Source organism: Ambystoma mexicanum, chromosome 9 (genome assembly GCF_040938575.1).
Source record: "Ambystoma mexicanum isolate Mex_15411 chromosome 9, UKY_AmexF1_1, whole genome shotgun sequence".
NCBI classification, from domain to species: domain Eukaryota; kingdom Metazoa; phylum Chordata; class Amphibia; order Caudata; family Ambystomatidae; genus Ambystoma; species Ambystoma mexicanum.
The window spans coordinates 1060831377-1060845721 of NC_090931.1; the positions used below are offsets into that span (position 1 = coordinate 1060831377).

Here is a 14345-nt window from a genome sequence, read left to right on the forward strand (position 1 = left end):
GATGTAAATATGCTGCATTACAATGCGTTCTAAAATATTCTGGAAGGGGCTTCAGCTGAAACCATTTTCTCAGATTAACATGCAAAAGTACAACAGAGGACCTCTGCAGTGGGCATCACAGAAAAGAATGCGTCCAGAAATTGTACTTTTTTCAAATGACCCCTGTGAATCTGGCAGCATCAGTTGGCCAAATGTGTTTTGTCAAGGCTTCCATGCGGAATCGTCACAATCAATTCAGAGTGACTGCCCACCGCGTTTGAAGGTGGCAATAGTGATTTGCATGGCTTCCTCTCTTTAACTTTTAGAGTACTTGCCCACACTTGCATCCCAGACATCCACCTTCTCTACACACCCATCACTAGTGTTTGTTCCCAAAATAAAATCCTTGAAAGCGGCGCAAGCCTCGTCACAGACTCTCGGGCTAGCTTGGGCCACCACGCATGCGCAATGCACCCGATGATCGGGCTGCTGCAGGCACAAGCCACATGCTGCACTAGGTGAAACATATATTTAGGTTTTTGAATCAAATAACACATCTTTCACCCAGCATAGAAACAAGGGGGTGGTGTATGTCCAATGCAGCTCGAATATACAAGCGGCCACTGTGCGTGGACAGTAACATTATTTTGTGCATGAGAGTGATGGAAACATTGTTTGCTGCCGGGGGTGGCTCTTGATGGGGCACTGGCATTTTAAACGATTCAATGTCAGTGCCAGAAGGTGAATATGTTTGGTGGCGTGGCATCTCTGATGAATTAGCATTCGCGACCAAAGGAAGTGAAGGATTCTCCCCTCCAAGAACATTTTTTAAAAAATGTTTTGAAATTGTGCCTTTTTCAGCACAAAGTAAAACGGAGTACAATTCCATACAATTTACAATGGATTCTCTAGGGTAACACATGAAAGGATCCAGTAGACATCATGTCACCAACAATGCATAGGAGCTGTGTACAACATTTTCATGCTGCCTTTGCCCACAACATATGCCAGCATTACCATATAAATTAACATCATGCAGCAACCCTCATTATATATGCCACTATAAATCATTTCGTGAAGGTGCACCCATAATATATGCCAGCAGTCCCAGTTTAAATCACTGTGAGGTTGCAGCAATAATATATGCCAGTAGTATTGCTGTAAACCCCTTTCACAAATCTATGCCAGTTTGGTAATTGTAGATCACTTTGCTGAAGCTACAATCTATAATAGTATGCATACTGAAAATCTCTTTCCTGAAGCTGCAGCCAGTCTATAACCTTATGGTCACTGTAAATCACGTTCATAAAGTTGTTGACAGAGTCTACTCCAGTAGGTAGTAAGAATATTGCAATTCAAGATAATTAAGCTGCAGCCACAATCTATGAGAGTATGATCACTGTAAATCACTTTCATGAAACACATGCATGCAGCCCTCTCATACACACCACACACACGCACACACACACACACACACAAATACACACAGACATGCACACACAAACACACACAGACACGCACACACATAGTCGGTCTCACAGACTAACAAATACACACAGTTTAGAAAATTCTAAGATACATGCAAACACTTTTTAAACTTCACTTACCACCACATGCTGCTGCTTTGAGTACTTCTCTCAGTCCCTGTGTCTGAATAGTAACCTCCCCGCACAACTGTTTTATGGTTACACGTGTTTCTGTGGCTCTTTCTAAGGGAATTCCGACTTGCTTCCTCTTTTTTGGTAGCAAGCCCACATTCCCTTTGCAACAGACCCAGAAACACGTAATAAACAATGGTGCCTGCCTGGCTGCAAAAACAGTGAGCATGCTGGCAGAAACAGGGACCTCTGCACCTCCTGTGGTATGGCCAATCAGTATTAGGGCCCCCCACTTGCCCTGGGTCTACCCACACCGTGGGGGCGGCAGGGGCCCTGTTACGCCAGTTCAGCAAGCCCTCTTTTTCTGTAAGTGGGTCATCTGGTCGGCTCACCGTATCCCCAGTGTTCACTAAGTGCCAAAATAATCTGCCATCCTTTGATTAAACTGTGCCCATCAATGCCTCGCCTGCAGAGGTTTTCTTTTCTTTTTGCATATGCCCAATCGAATATTTATACTCCACTCTAAGAAGTGCCCCTTGTGGACGATCTTCCCTAAGTGATCAAACAGGCGCTCCTCGTCCTTCTGGCGGGCCTCATTATAATTGGCTTTAATGCCTAAAGGTGCGACACACATATTTGTGACTAAAGGCTCCCCACTGCAGCCCCAAGCAGTGCTTGATAGGAGCACATTACTTGCTGGCAGATGACGAGGAACCACATAGAACGTTCCCCTCTGTACGGGCTGCTAATAGAATCATTGATGTGGCTGCCGATGGGGCACGGAGCTGCCATTTTAAAGCCGGCCTGCCTCCTTCTCCCGTACCTACAATCTGCTGGGCTCTCTCCTCTCTCCATTGGGATCCTCTTTTAGAATTATGCAAAACCAGGAGCAGGAGTTTATGATCCGATTCTATCCGATGACAGATTTCCATGTCCTTAAATCTTTACCAGTCATTAACAGAGACAAAAACAGATCTATTATTGCCTGTCTATTCGATGAGAATGCAGACTGTGCCCGTGTGTCTGCCGGGACGCCTCCATTCACCAGCCTCATCCCTGACTCCCACATTCAAATGCTAAATGTTTGCCCTCATTTGTTCTGAGTCACAGAGACTAGTCTGGGTGATGCGGCACCCCATTCTGCATCCTCCAGAATGGCCCACCGAGCCCACGGCGTAGCCTCATCCATGCGGGCGACGAAGTTAGTTCTCACAATACCAAGTCACTCTTCACCTCATAGATATCCAATTGAATCCATCAAATTGAACCAAACAACTTTAAATGCAGTTCCATAGTAAATATCTTCACTCATCCTCATAGATTTTGATTTGCAAACGTGTGTCTTTAGTTCATGTACTTAATCACACAAAATGCAGGTTGGTGATACCTTTTATCCGACTAACTGGGAATATTATGCTGCTGAGAGGGAACAAGTCCTTAGGTTTCGAAGTCACTTAGGTGCAGAATGAAATGATAGAAGAATCACCGACTAGTTAGATCCATTTGAAAGCAAAAAGAAAATAGCAGTTCCAGTTTAAATCCCATTGGTGAAGGAATAGTATGAATGGAATGCAGGCCTGGAAAGTCTGCCTTATCTAACGGCCCATAAACCGCTGTAAGTCAGGAATGCCACAACAGTGTACACTAAAAACAGTCCACATTTGTAGCTGATAGTTGCCTTTTAAGAAAGGAAACCCCATATAACGTTTGAATATAATGTGTTCTCAAAGTTAGGCACAGGCAGTCTTAAAGTGGGCCCCAGTAATTTCCTAAACTTTCTAAAAAAAAGATGTTCTTTTAGAAACATTTGTGAAGGATTTACAAACACACAATTGGAAAGCAGGGCATGTTTTCCGTTTTCCTCGAATAGTGTGTTTTTCAGCCATAATGTGGTCTTGGACCATGTAGTGATGTTAGCATAGCTGCTAAGGTTTACTGGCTCAAACACAATCTGCCCACTATAAACATGATCTCAAGGCTCAACTAGTGGGGTCTCCAATGTTACCTCAGTGTGCCTCAAGCTTCAGAATTGCTTCCTTGCTTGCATACCATGTGGCAAAGGCAAAATATACTATCCGTTTTTACATGGTGCAATGTCCACTGTTATCTCCGTGTGCTTCATGCCTGAGAAGGGGTGCCCACCATTTGATCTTAGACACTCAAGATCTCTGTTGTGGACATCCTGCGTCCTTATCTATTAGGGGCCCTGAACAGTGATATACAACAACTTTTGGTGGGAGGTGGTACTACAAGGTTGTCTTCTGGCTTTGTTGATGTGATGGACTTGCTGTGTTTAGGTAGAAGTGTCTTTAGATCAGTGTGTGTAGATCCTTTCTATGGCAAGTGTGCGATGTAGTGCTATTCGCATTCAGTAACATTCAGAAGAAATGCTGTTCATAATTTGCATTGACCCAATCATGTTGCTCACATTCTTTTTTTGTATCCTTAGGGCACAAATCCACTGTACCGGGGCTCTACCACAACATTTAAAAATGTAACCTATAGGCGTCACGACAAGCCCGAGATAGACCTGTTGGAATCGATGAACCATACTGGCACTTGAGGAGATACAAAAAGACACTATTTAAATTGTACTACTTTGTTTGCCTTTTTTTATGTAACTGGAAGTTTGTTGAAAAATGTTTTGGTAGAACACTGTGGTTCACAGGCAACTCTATTTATATGCAACCTTTTCTTAGTTTAAATTTAGAGACAAAAACAGCAATGGAATATTCGAAATCATGAAAGAAGCACCGTTCAGTTTGCATGAGGGTCTAGCAATGAAATATGAAAAGCGTTGAACTGAAATGTCTATAAGAATATGTCTGCAGTTCACATGTAGTTTTTAGGTGTTTATGTCCATCACTTCTGAATTGTTGAGGATGTTTCCCTGGATAATTGCATGTTTCTTTTGGTGCATGGGGCCAGGGGCATGCACATTTTCAGAGACAAGACAAAGGATTCCCCTTTAGCAAGGCACATAAAAAGATGCTGCTAGGGTAGACTTTCTTTGGACTTGTAGACAGAATATGCACCTTGTGGGTCAGTTAAATGGTGTGCATGGTAGCGAACGATTCAAGTAAACATGCATAAACAGCCCTGCATGAACAAATGCAAAGATGTGTTCAACTTGAGCATTAGCTCATGCATGTTGTGAGAATGGGATGGTGTTCCATTATTGCATACCCCCACATGTTTTGAAAATAAGAACGTATAATGATATCAACTGAATTGCTCAAATATCCCTTCAAAGAGCCCAGAACCTCTGACCAGGAGGAGATTTGGGAAGATTAAGCTGGCGACTGTTCCTGAAGCTCTTCTGGCTTCCGATATGGAGACTCCCACACCAAGGCTGCTGCAACCAAGATGTGGCCTGTGAAAGGGTTTGCAGGGTTGTGGTCGTCTACATGTCTTATCATGAGATTTCAAACAGATATCTGCCCAACTTCCATAGTACTGAACTTGCTGTCACAGGATATGCAAAACTGTTATCCGCAGGCTCGGATTCGGGCATACAATGGTCTCGGGCACCAATGGAAAAGTGGCCCACCGTTGCAAATGGCAATTCATGCCTTTTGTGACAGACTGTTTGAATAGTACCCATGGGAGAATTTTGTTGATAAAATGTGATGCAATTTGTGCATTCTAAAGTATTTATTCAGCAACACTGGTCAAAACTACTAACCGCATAACTCAAACTGGCCCACATTGGTCAAAAAAGTGGCCCACTATGACCTAAACAACTGCCCCACACCAGCATTTTGCATTTTTGGTTCGGGCATTGCCCTATTGCCCTATAGGCCAGTCCGTGCATGGTGTCTGCTTACAACCAAATAAGTTCAATCCATCACCGTTAGAACATTAGGGAGCTCATTTTTCTACAAATGTGCAAGTTGCACGGAGAGGAACCGTTACATTTGCACTAAGATGCAAACAGTTCCCTCCATGAAAGTGTTGTCATTTGCACTACAGAGTGCAAAAAGCATGTGTAATAAAAACGGAAAAATCGCTTGTACGCCTTTCGCAAATTGAGTAAACGGCACCTGCTATTAACGCATTGCAGGCTGCGTTTACAATTGATTCTTATGGAATCTGCTTGCTTTTTGCAAGTGTAAAAAGCAGGCAGATATCATAGGAATCCTTTGTTTTAACACTACCACAAATATGTCATTCTCCCGTAAAGCTGAGTGGTTTTTGGAGGCAGAAGGGATTTGGGTGATAGAAACATTACTCCAATTCTGTGTCGCCACCTCCCAAAATGCTTTGAATACTGCATCCAATATACCTAAGCAGGCATTTATGGATGTCTGCCTACCCATACAGTTACTCAAAGCTTCTATAACTTATGACACTTCCTCAGAGTGCCGGGTGGCTCAGGCAGAACCACACATACAACGCAGGGCAGCACCGCAGACAGGACACCAGCTGAGAACGAGAACCACAAGGTATGATCTTAATTAAATAAAAGTTCTCCTTCAAATCCTGCAGCATGGCACTGCACGCAGCTTTTCTGTAGGTTCATCTGCGTGGTAGTCGCTAGGCGGTGACGCTTGCGAATAGTCATGCATTGGTAAGAAGGCATGCATTCCTGAGTGTGCTGAGTGGGGGAACTGTTGTTTCCAAACCCACCTGTGATGGGGAATATTACTTATGACCTTACCTCTTGAAAGCCCATTTCCCATTCAACAGCCAGGCTTGGGCATCTATTCCTACTCATTACACAGTGGAGCACACATTTATCATATTGAAATAAATACTTTGATGCCTTGATTGCAAATGTGGTGAACTGCCGCGCAGAACCCCTTATTGCAGCGGGCTGCAACCTGAAGCCCCCCAGATGGTTTGGACTATATCTCCCATGATCCCTCACTATGGACTTTTGTGGCTAGGGTTGATTGGAGGAGTAGTCCAACACATTTGGAGAGCCACAATGTGTACATCCCTGCTATTGTGTTTTATTTCATTGCAATGTGATGCACATTGTATACTATTGCAGCACAAACTGGCACACCCATTGCCGGGAGCTAGACCCCAATCCATTACCTGATGCACCACAACTAAAACGATGATAAGCTAGAGATGATAACACTGAATTACAATACCCTGCGGTGTGTGCTGAAATGCCACAACTGAACACGAATCTACCATTCCAAATGCCCTAAAGTGCAAGGCTTATTTTGATTTCCTATGTGATTCGAGATTGCAAATATATACTCCCTTAGGTGGTAATAAGGGTGGCGGCGTGCACACAAGGGTGCGCATGCAGCTATCCTCAACAGCAATACAGATAGGCAGCGCTATATCTGCAGGGTTGAAGAAGTGGTTCACAACAAGACAGTAAGTACCAGGATTCATATGTAATTAAGTTCTTACCTCACACTGTATCCTAATATACTGGATTCCATGGGTCTGTAGCAGGCACAGAACCTTCGAGACTACTGCGCGTCCTAGCAAAGGTGGTAGCAAGCACTGTGGCGCAACGCATCTGGCAGAATCCAACATGTCTACCCAGGATGGTGTTGGACAGACCGATATCTTTACAGATAGAAGGGAGTTATTTCATCAAAAGGCACAACATGTTATTGAAGCAAAAGCAGGGAGCAGCTACTACGTAACATGCCTCCTTGGTCCAGGAAAGCCCTCATCGCCCATACATCTGCCAGATACGCTGTACAGCAGAGGGAATCGACACCTGTCCACGAATCTGTAATGGCAGTAAATGAAAACAAAACGACAGGCTTGCAACTATCCATGTACATGTTTATCCGTTAATAATGATGGGTGAGAGCTGTGGTTTACATCTAAAAGGAAATAATGAACTAATGGGACGCGTTAAGCAATAACCATCGCTGTTACAAACATTCTGAACTAGTGGGATTCGGTTTTACCCGGCATTCGCACCGATTCAAAGACTGCATTACATATTGTCGGTTCCTTGTCAAAATGCCCCAAAAAAAGGCAGTCATGACAAAAAGTACCTGGGAAAAGGTCACGGGGAACCTGCCATCATTCTGTCGTTTCGTTCTGGATTGCGCCCCCCTTCCCCCGTATTCCATGTTATGGAAGTGGGGACACCCCTGCAGCCCCTGACCCCATTATACGTTCAAAAGGAGCGGGGGACACCCCCGCTATCCCCAGTTCCCTTTTTCCGTATAATGGAACTCTGCGACTTTATGTGTGACCACAGCCTTTTCCCAGCGACTTTTTGTAATGGCTGCCTTTTTTTCAGGGACATTTTCACTGGATACGGTTTTGACCTGATCAAAAATGCATTGTGCTCCCCCGGTGCAACTACCGTGCAAATTAGCCATGAATAGGTGAAAAGTCTCTGTAAATGGCAGTCCAGAGAAAAATGCCCAACAACATCTACCAATCAATCAATCAAACCACTTTTATTCGGCCCAGAGGCATGAAAAGTACACTAACTACAATCCATTGGTTCAACAGTTAACCCCTTTAGTGCCAGGCTCTCATGCAAGTCTATGCAAAAAGGACGAGCATACTTAAGCTAAAAACAAAAAGAAACAATATTTACACTGAGCAACCCAATGCTTAAAGCACTTCCAATGACTGGAGACCCTTGGAACAGCCTCGCCCTGAATGAACTGAGCTACTTTAGGAAAAGTGAGTGTCCTCCCCTGACGGTTTCACTATTAACGTGTGCAGTGCACATTTAAACTGAGTAACTAGACCCCTGCGTCCTTCTAGCTGCTCCAGAGTACCCAGGGTTGCAGGCTTTCCACCACTGCTTCCGTTAAGGTCTTGGTTCGATTTGTCTCCCTAAAGTCTTCAAACTGAAAGCCATGATGAGATAGAGAGCCATAGATCGCATCGTGTTTTGTATATATAATGTAATACGTCACTTCCAGATATGGTACCGCTATAGGTATTTGGAGTAATGCCCTGCTATGTCCTTTGAACATCTTCGAGTATCTCACTCCACTCCCTGTGACCAAACTAGCCTCTCAAATCTGATTGGCATCCGTGTCACCTGTCTTTTTCTTAAAGAAACAATAGGGAGGACTGTCCCTGACAACTCACATAGTAAATAATTTGGAAGTATTTGAACATCACACAAAAGGGTACAACTTCCAAAAGGCATTTCATGACTTCATGTCACAAAAAATAAACTGAAGACAGTGGGGGGCCATTACAAATATCCGGTGTGGTAAAAAAGCCAGTAAAAGTGGCAGTAAATTTGTTACCGACACTATTAACGCACCAGGAAAATACAGGTTCGCGGTGAGGGTCGCTGATTTACCTCCAGCTAAGAGCTGGAGGTAAATCAGGCCCAGAGCGGTAAAAAAATGCCGGAATTACCGCCACCTGTAAAACCGGTGCCGGTAATTCCTGCAATTCCCTCCATTGAGTCCTGTTGGACTCCATAGAATGGGGATTTACTGCCCTTTCCGCCGCCTGTAAAAAGACTACCATGGGAGACTCTCCTGAATGGTATGTGGAAAGCACACACAAACCTGACCACTTTAACTCTCTGAATAAATTGCACTTCTGAGATCCTGACCAGATCTGATGTGGAGCCCCTCCCCGCTCCACAGAGCCAGGCCGATGAGAAGGTGGCTTAAGTTGCTTTGAATTATGTTTTTCTTTCACAAAGGTTTTTGTCAATTTTTTATGGTTTTGGGTTATGTTTTGTGGATGCATATTGTTAGAATTTACTATGATGTCAACATTTTGGACTTCATTCCTTTGCCCCTCTCTTTCCCCCCCTTTTAAGGGATACACACCAATATCACACCCTTTTTCTGTTTTGCTCTTCCCAATGCAGTCTTTATGCACCCCTCCTTCTGGCCATTGCTTTTCTTAGTCCGTTATCTATAACTTGTATCTTAACTATAAACTTTCATTCAGCATCCAGTCTTTTCCATCTTCATTTTCTTTGCTTTTCCATGCTTTGACCTTGTCTTCTATCTACTCCTAACCCGCCTGCCCCGTGTTTGTCTTATTATTCAGTTACCGCGTTCAGCCTTTTTATTTTTCCTCATGTCTGGTCTTCCTGTGTGTTGGTTATACTAGTAATGCGCCAGTTCTAGCAACTCTGTACATTTATGAAAACTGTATGTTTTACAATTTTGTGAAACAAAATCTGTCAAACAAATAGAATATGTTAAATTCAGGATGACCTGTCTTTCAAGGACATTCCCAAAAGCAAAGACGTGTGTGGGTCCTCCTATGACCTGAAGGCCATGCTTTGGGGTTGCACTAGACCTGAGACTTACACTAGTGCTATCATAGAACTCTGTGCAGGACACTGGAGGTCAGGGCACTGCTTCCTTAGGGCATGGAGCTAGCAGTCCAGGCTGCTCTTGTATGCTCGGTCACTCATTAAAGTATTTTCTCCCTAGGTGGAATACATTCTTATCATCTGCCCTGATGATATGAATTGATTCCCCAATATCAACTATGTCTTTCTGGCCCCCAAACCAGTCCCTTCTTCATGTTAGCCAATCAGCGAGGGTCTGCATCCCCCCTAGACACATGCTTGGTCATTCTGGGTACAATTCTCACAGGCTCAACTGGAAACATCAGTAGTGATCATGCTTTGCATCACCACTTCTCAAACCATCACTGCTTATGCCAATTTACACTAAGTAATCCTCACGGTGGGATACGGTGGGTACATTTGGCTGCAGGTGCAGTGGGTGGTGTTTGTGATCAATAGAGCAACATTGATGGAGGTACCCTTGGTGTAGATGGATGCTACTTTTCCTGTCCGGTCAGGCTATTTGCCATAAGGTCAATCATATGCTACCAGGAGGATAATGTTATCGGTTAAATGGTTTACCACCCCCACATACACCTTGAGCTGTTTGACGTGGCCTAGCACAATCAGCCCTCTAATTCTGAGATGCTGTTTCCCGGTTTGGTCATTGCAAATTGTAATTCGCTAGTTGAGTCGTCCCGCTGCCAAGATGCATCCATCCCTGCTAAGCACTGTCCTGTTACCCAGAGTAACCATTCCTACTGCTGCATATAGTCCAATCTCAATGCACTGACCTCTTCCTGCGGCAGCATTGGTACTGGTTCCTATGGTAGGCCCCCTGCACCCAGCACTTGATGAAGTGTTTTTTTTAAGCTACCAGGATGAGAAGTGCCATGGTCATTATGTTAATTCCCATGTCTCGCCAGTGCTGGTGATTCCTCTCAAAAGCTGGTATCTGTGGTCTGTTGGGGCTGCGGTTTCTGGCACAGGCTATGGTAGGCTCCCAATCTGTAGTAAGAGATGATAATAATTTGTTAGTTATATAGCACATCCCCCAAAGTACTGTACACAGAACATTTGTATATATAATTATTATTACCCAACTGAAGTTGGTAATTACCTTGAAATGATGAAAGGGTAAGTTGGCCTTGCAAGGATGCAAAACTGTGACACTCAGTTTCAAGACCAGACAAGATCTAGGTTGCTTCAACACACACTGATCATTCTAATTTAATTAATTGGAAGAAAGTCCTAATCCTAAATTAATGACTTGTAAGAGATTGCCAGAAAATGAGTTTTCCCTAATTTTCAAGTCTCCTCTGGAATATTACATGTTTGTAATGAATACACAGAGTGCAGTGGACGCTTAAAAGACAGAGTTTATCTGTGTTAAATATATTATATTCAGAATGTGATTCCAAATATGTCATTGTATCTTGCAAATCATCTCCCTGTCTTAATTAGGTGGGCAAGTGTCTGTGACATTAGAAAAGGGGGTTCTGAGACTACAGATCCAAAGGTATATAGAATGTTCAGGCCCTATAACTAATTTGTTCAGCCAATATTGTATGAGAGTTCCAAAACTATATAGAAACATATTGTAAATCTCTAAGACTTGGGTATAACACAGGAAGCACTCCATATAAACAATGTAACATTTTCATTATGAACAAGCCATCTTAGCTAACCGTGGAAGCACAGCAGATTTATTTACTGAAGACACAAAGCTAAAAATTATTGTGTATCCTGAAGAAGTGTCAGTAACCATGAAACACAGGTTGTGATTTTCTCATTCTGGGATAACTCTTCATTTATAATAATTGAAAACACAATACCAGTGGCTTAAACGTTTTTGCTTTCTATTGACCTTTGTAGAAACATTGTGACAAAGGCAGGCTTTGCAAATTCTTTAAAATCACACTAGACCTGCAGGGTAAGTTCGTTCTTTTATATACTCGACCTAAGAGAAGTGCAATCACCACAGTTTGATGGGTGAAACAAAAATGACCAGTGCTTTCTGTAAGTGCTTTCTGTAACATGGTCCATGTCTCCATAAACACACATTATATTTGGTGCATTGCTGCTACCCAAAGTTTGCATTAAATGCCAAATGAACTTTTCAAACAGCCTCCTACTCGCCAGCAAGGTTGAGTACCATGCAACTGGTACTCGCCTCTCATAAAATACCCTTGTCAATGCGAATCGATAGTAATTTTGCGAGTCCTGAATGGGTGTGCTTTTTTGTACAATTTACCACATTTTGACCACACCATAATGTTGCTGCTAGCGCCAGTGACGCAACCAAAATAGCTTATAATATGTTCTGAATTTACCAATTTGCAACTGCCCAACACATTTGCATATATCATCAATATCTTTGATCAATAAGCCTAAAATCAAAACAGTCAGGGTGCACGGAGGGATACAATAAGTTAAAAGAAAAATCTACTCCAAAAGCTTTGCAGAATAATATGCAACTATGAAATTAAAATCAAACTTTACAGGAAGCAAGTATACGGATGCCTCCTTAGTGCATTGTAATATATTATGTCTCAAATAAACTTTCCCAAATGAGTTGAAGCACTTTCCCAAAGGAATCTCTGGACATAGGAGTATACTGGAATGACGCCAGGGACCTCTGTTTATGTGTGCATGTCTGCAGTATAGAATGAGTAGAAAAGTTGTGAAAGTAAACATAGGTTGCCCTTGTGACATGTTTGCCATGATGTTAGTTATGTAGTGGTGTAAGGCGTTTTTGATGTTGGTCTGCTAATGTAGTTTAGCCAATATTACTAGGTTTATGGAAGAAGGTTTGTCCAGGCCTATTGTCAAGACATTGATGACATGCTTACATGTTTCATGAAACTCTAATTGGGCTGGGAGGGGTTATTCATTTTAATATAGTAGAGACCACTTTTGTACAAATTAATTATGCTGAATATAAAACATTTGCTGTTGTTAATAGTTATCAGTTTTAACCTCAGGCTGGACCTTGAAATGTGTACATTATTTTGTAAAAATGTGTTAATCATTAAAGAACTGAATTGTTTGAAAGAATACATTTGCAAGACATTTCTTTAAAAACATTATTTATATACATAAAACCACGGACCAACAGAAATCCAGGAGTATTGCGAATACAGTGTAAGTATCTAATGTCTTTATTCAGCATTGTGTTGGGTTCTCCTCCTCCCTTCCTTACTTTACTTATCTCCTTACCTCCCCCTCAGTGCTTCGCCCCCTACTTTACCATGGTAACCTGCCTATCCCAGACCTTTGCAGTTCTCATTTCATCCTGTTTGACCTCATGAAATTCCAGAACTTCGGGGGTGTCAATTAGTTACCTGGGCTGCTGGCGGCAGCACCTAGGGGCTGTCTACATTATTGCTTAATACAGTCAATAACTTCTGCAAAAGAAAGAATAGCTGGGGCCAGTTTATCAAACATTTGCCCTTATGCAAACAAAATGGGGCAGATTAATCTAGCACCAATGATACTGCTTATAATACGGAATGGCGCATACAAGGTTATCCCAATCCCTACCTTTTACCTAAAGAGCATTGGCAATGTGAACAGTTTGGGCTTTTGTGTAGATATGGGAAAGGAACTTGTCAGGCACAGCCATAGTGGTATTAACTGGCCATTGATGGTACCAAGAGTAAAATGGTGCGAGTACCTGCAAATGCTTTCAGATAACACATATTGTGACATGACCTGTTTTTTTCATTCTGTATTTTGTAAGCATTTTCTCAATTTTCTCAATTATTTTCACCAGTGCAAATGTTTCATAATACGGCAGTTTGTATCTGATGTACGGCTCATAGCTGGTTATGTGCACGGCAACCCCCCCACCCCGCCCCACATATGACACAATGCACCTTGCTCTCTGTCCAGGCTCTGCACATGCTCCGAGACACCACAGGACATTCCCTATTTATTATCTTCCACATGCGATGGAGTTACGTCACACCAGCGCATGAGTTTCTTTAAGGAACACCGCACTCCTCCTTTTTCATAATGAAACAAATAACAAACTCTGTCACCACATAAACACTGGGTAAATAAACACGCGAATAGCCAAATTAGTTATTCAGTCATTTAGAACAACGGCCAGTGTTCGGCTCATATGTCCAGCACATAATCCTCCAGGTGAGCAGGTCTCCCCTACCTGCACGTTGCAGATACCGCCGGCCCCCTTCCTAGCATGGCCTCTCCTCACCTGCATCCGCATGGTCCAGGGGATTCAGAGAAGGATCAGTCTCACCACCTTCATTGGACTCTTCTGCATGCCTCCTTCCAAGGCACTCTCCCAGCTGGTCATTCTCCAGGATTTTCTTAAAGAAGCTTGCATTTCTCGTGACAGTTGCCATCCCATCGGAAGCAGTTACTATGAATCCTTTCACAGCTACCACGTCCATGGGGTTGGGTTCATATGGCAAGGACTGTTTCCCTTGTGGGTTCATGTTTCTCACAATCACTTTGTCTCCTGACACTAGTGGATTTGGTCTGAGTCTTCTTCTCATGTTCTCACTCTCATTCCTGGATCT

At 43.0% G+C, this 14345-nt stretch overlaps 1 protein-coding gene across 3 annotated transcripts in view; it reads left to right on the plus strand.

The window, feature by feature from the left end:
• ITGB6 (integrin subunit beta 6) overlaps positions 1 to 12855 on the plus strand; it is a 382803-nt gene extending 369948 nt beyond the window's left edge. For all 3 annotated transcript variants that reach the window (XM_069616349.1, XM_069616348.1, XM_069616350.1), the window contains one exon: positions 4027 to 12855. In XM_069616349.1, coding sequence (XP_069472450.1) covers positions 4027 to 4140 — 114 coding nt within the window. In that variant the 3' untranslated portion in view covers positions 4141 to 12855. The remainder of the gene's footprint in view (positions 1 to 4026) is intronic.
• Positions 12856 to 14345: the final 1490 nt, after the last annotated feature.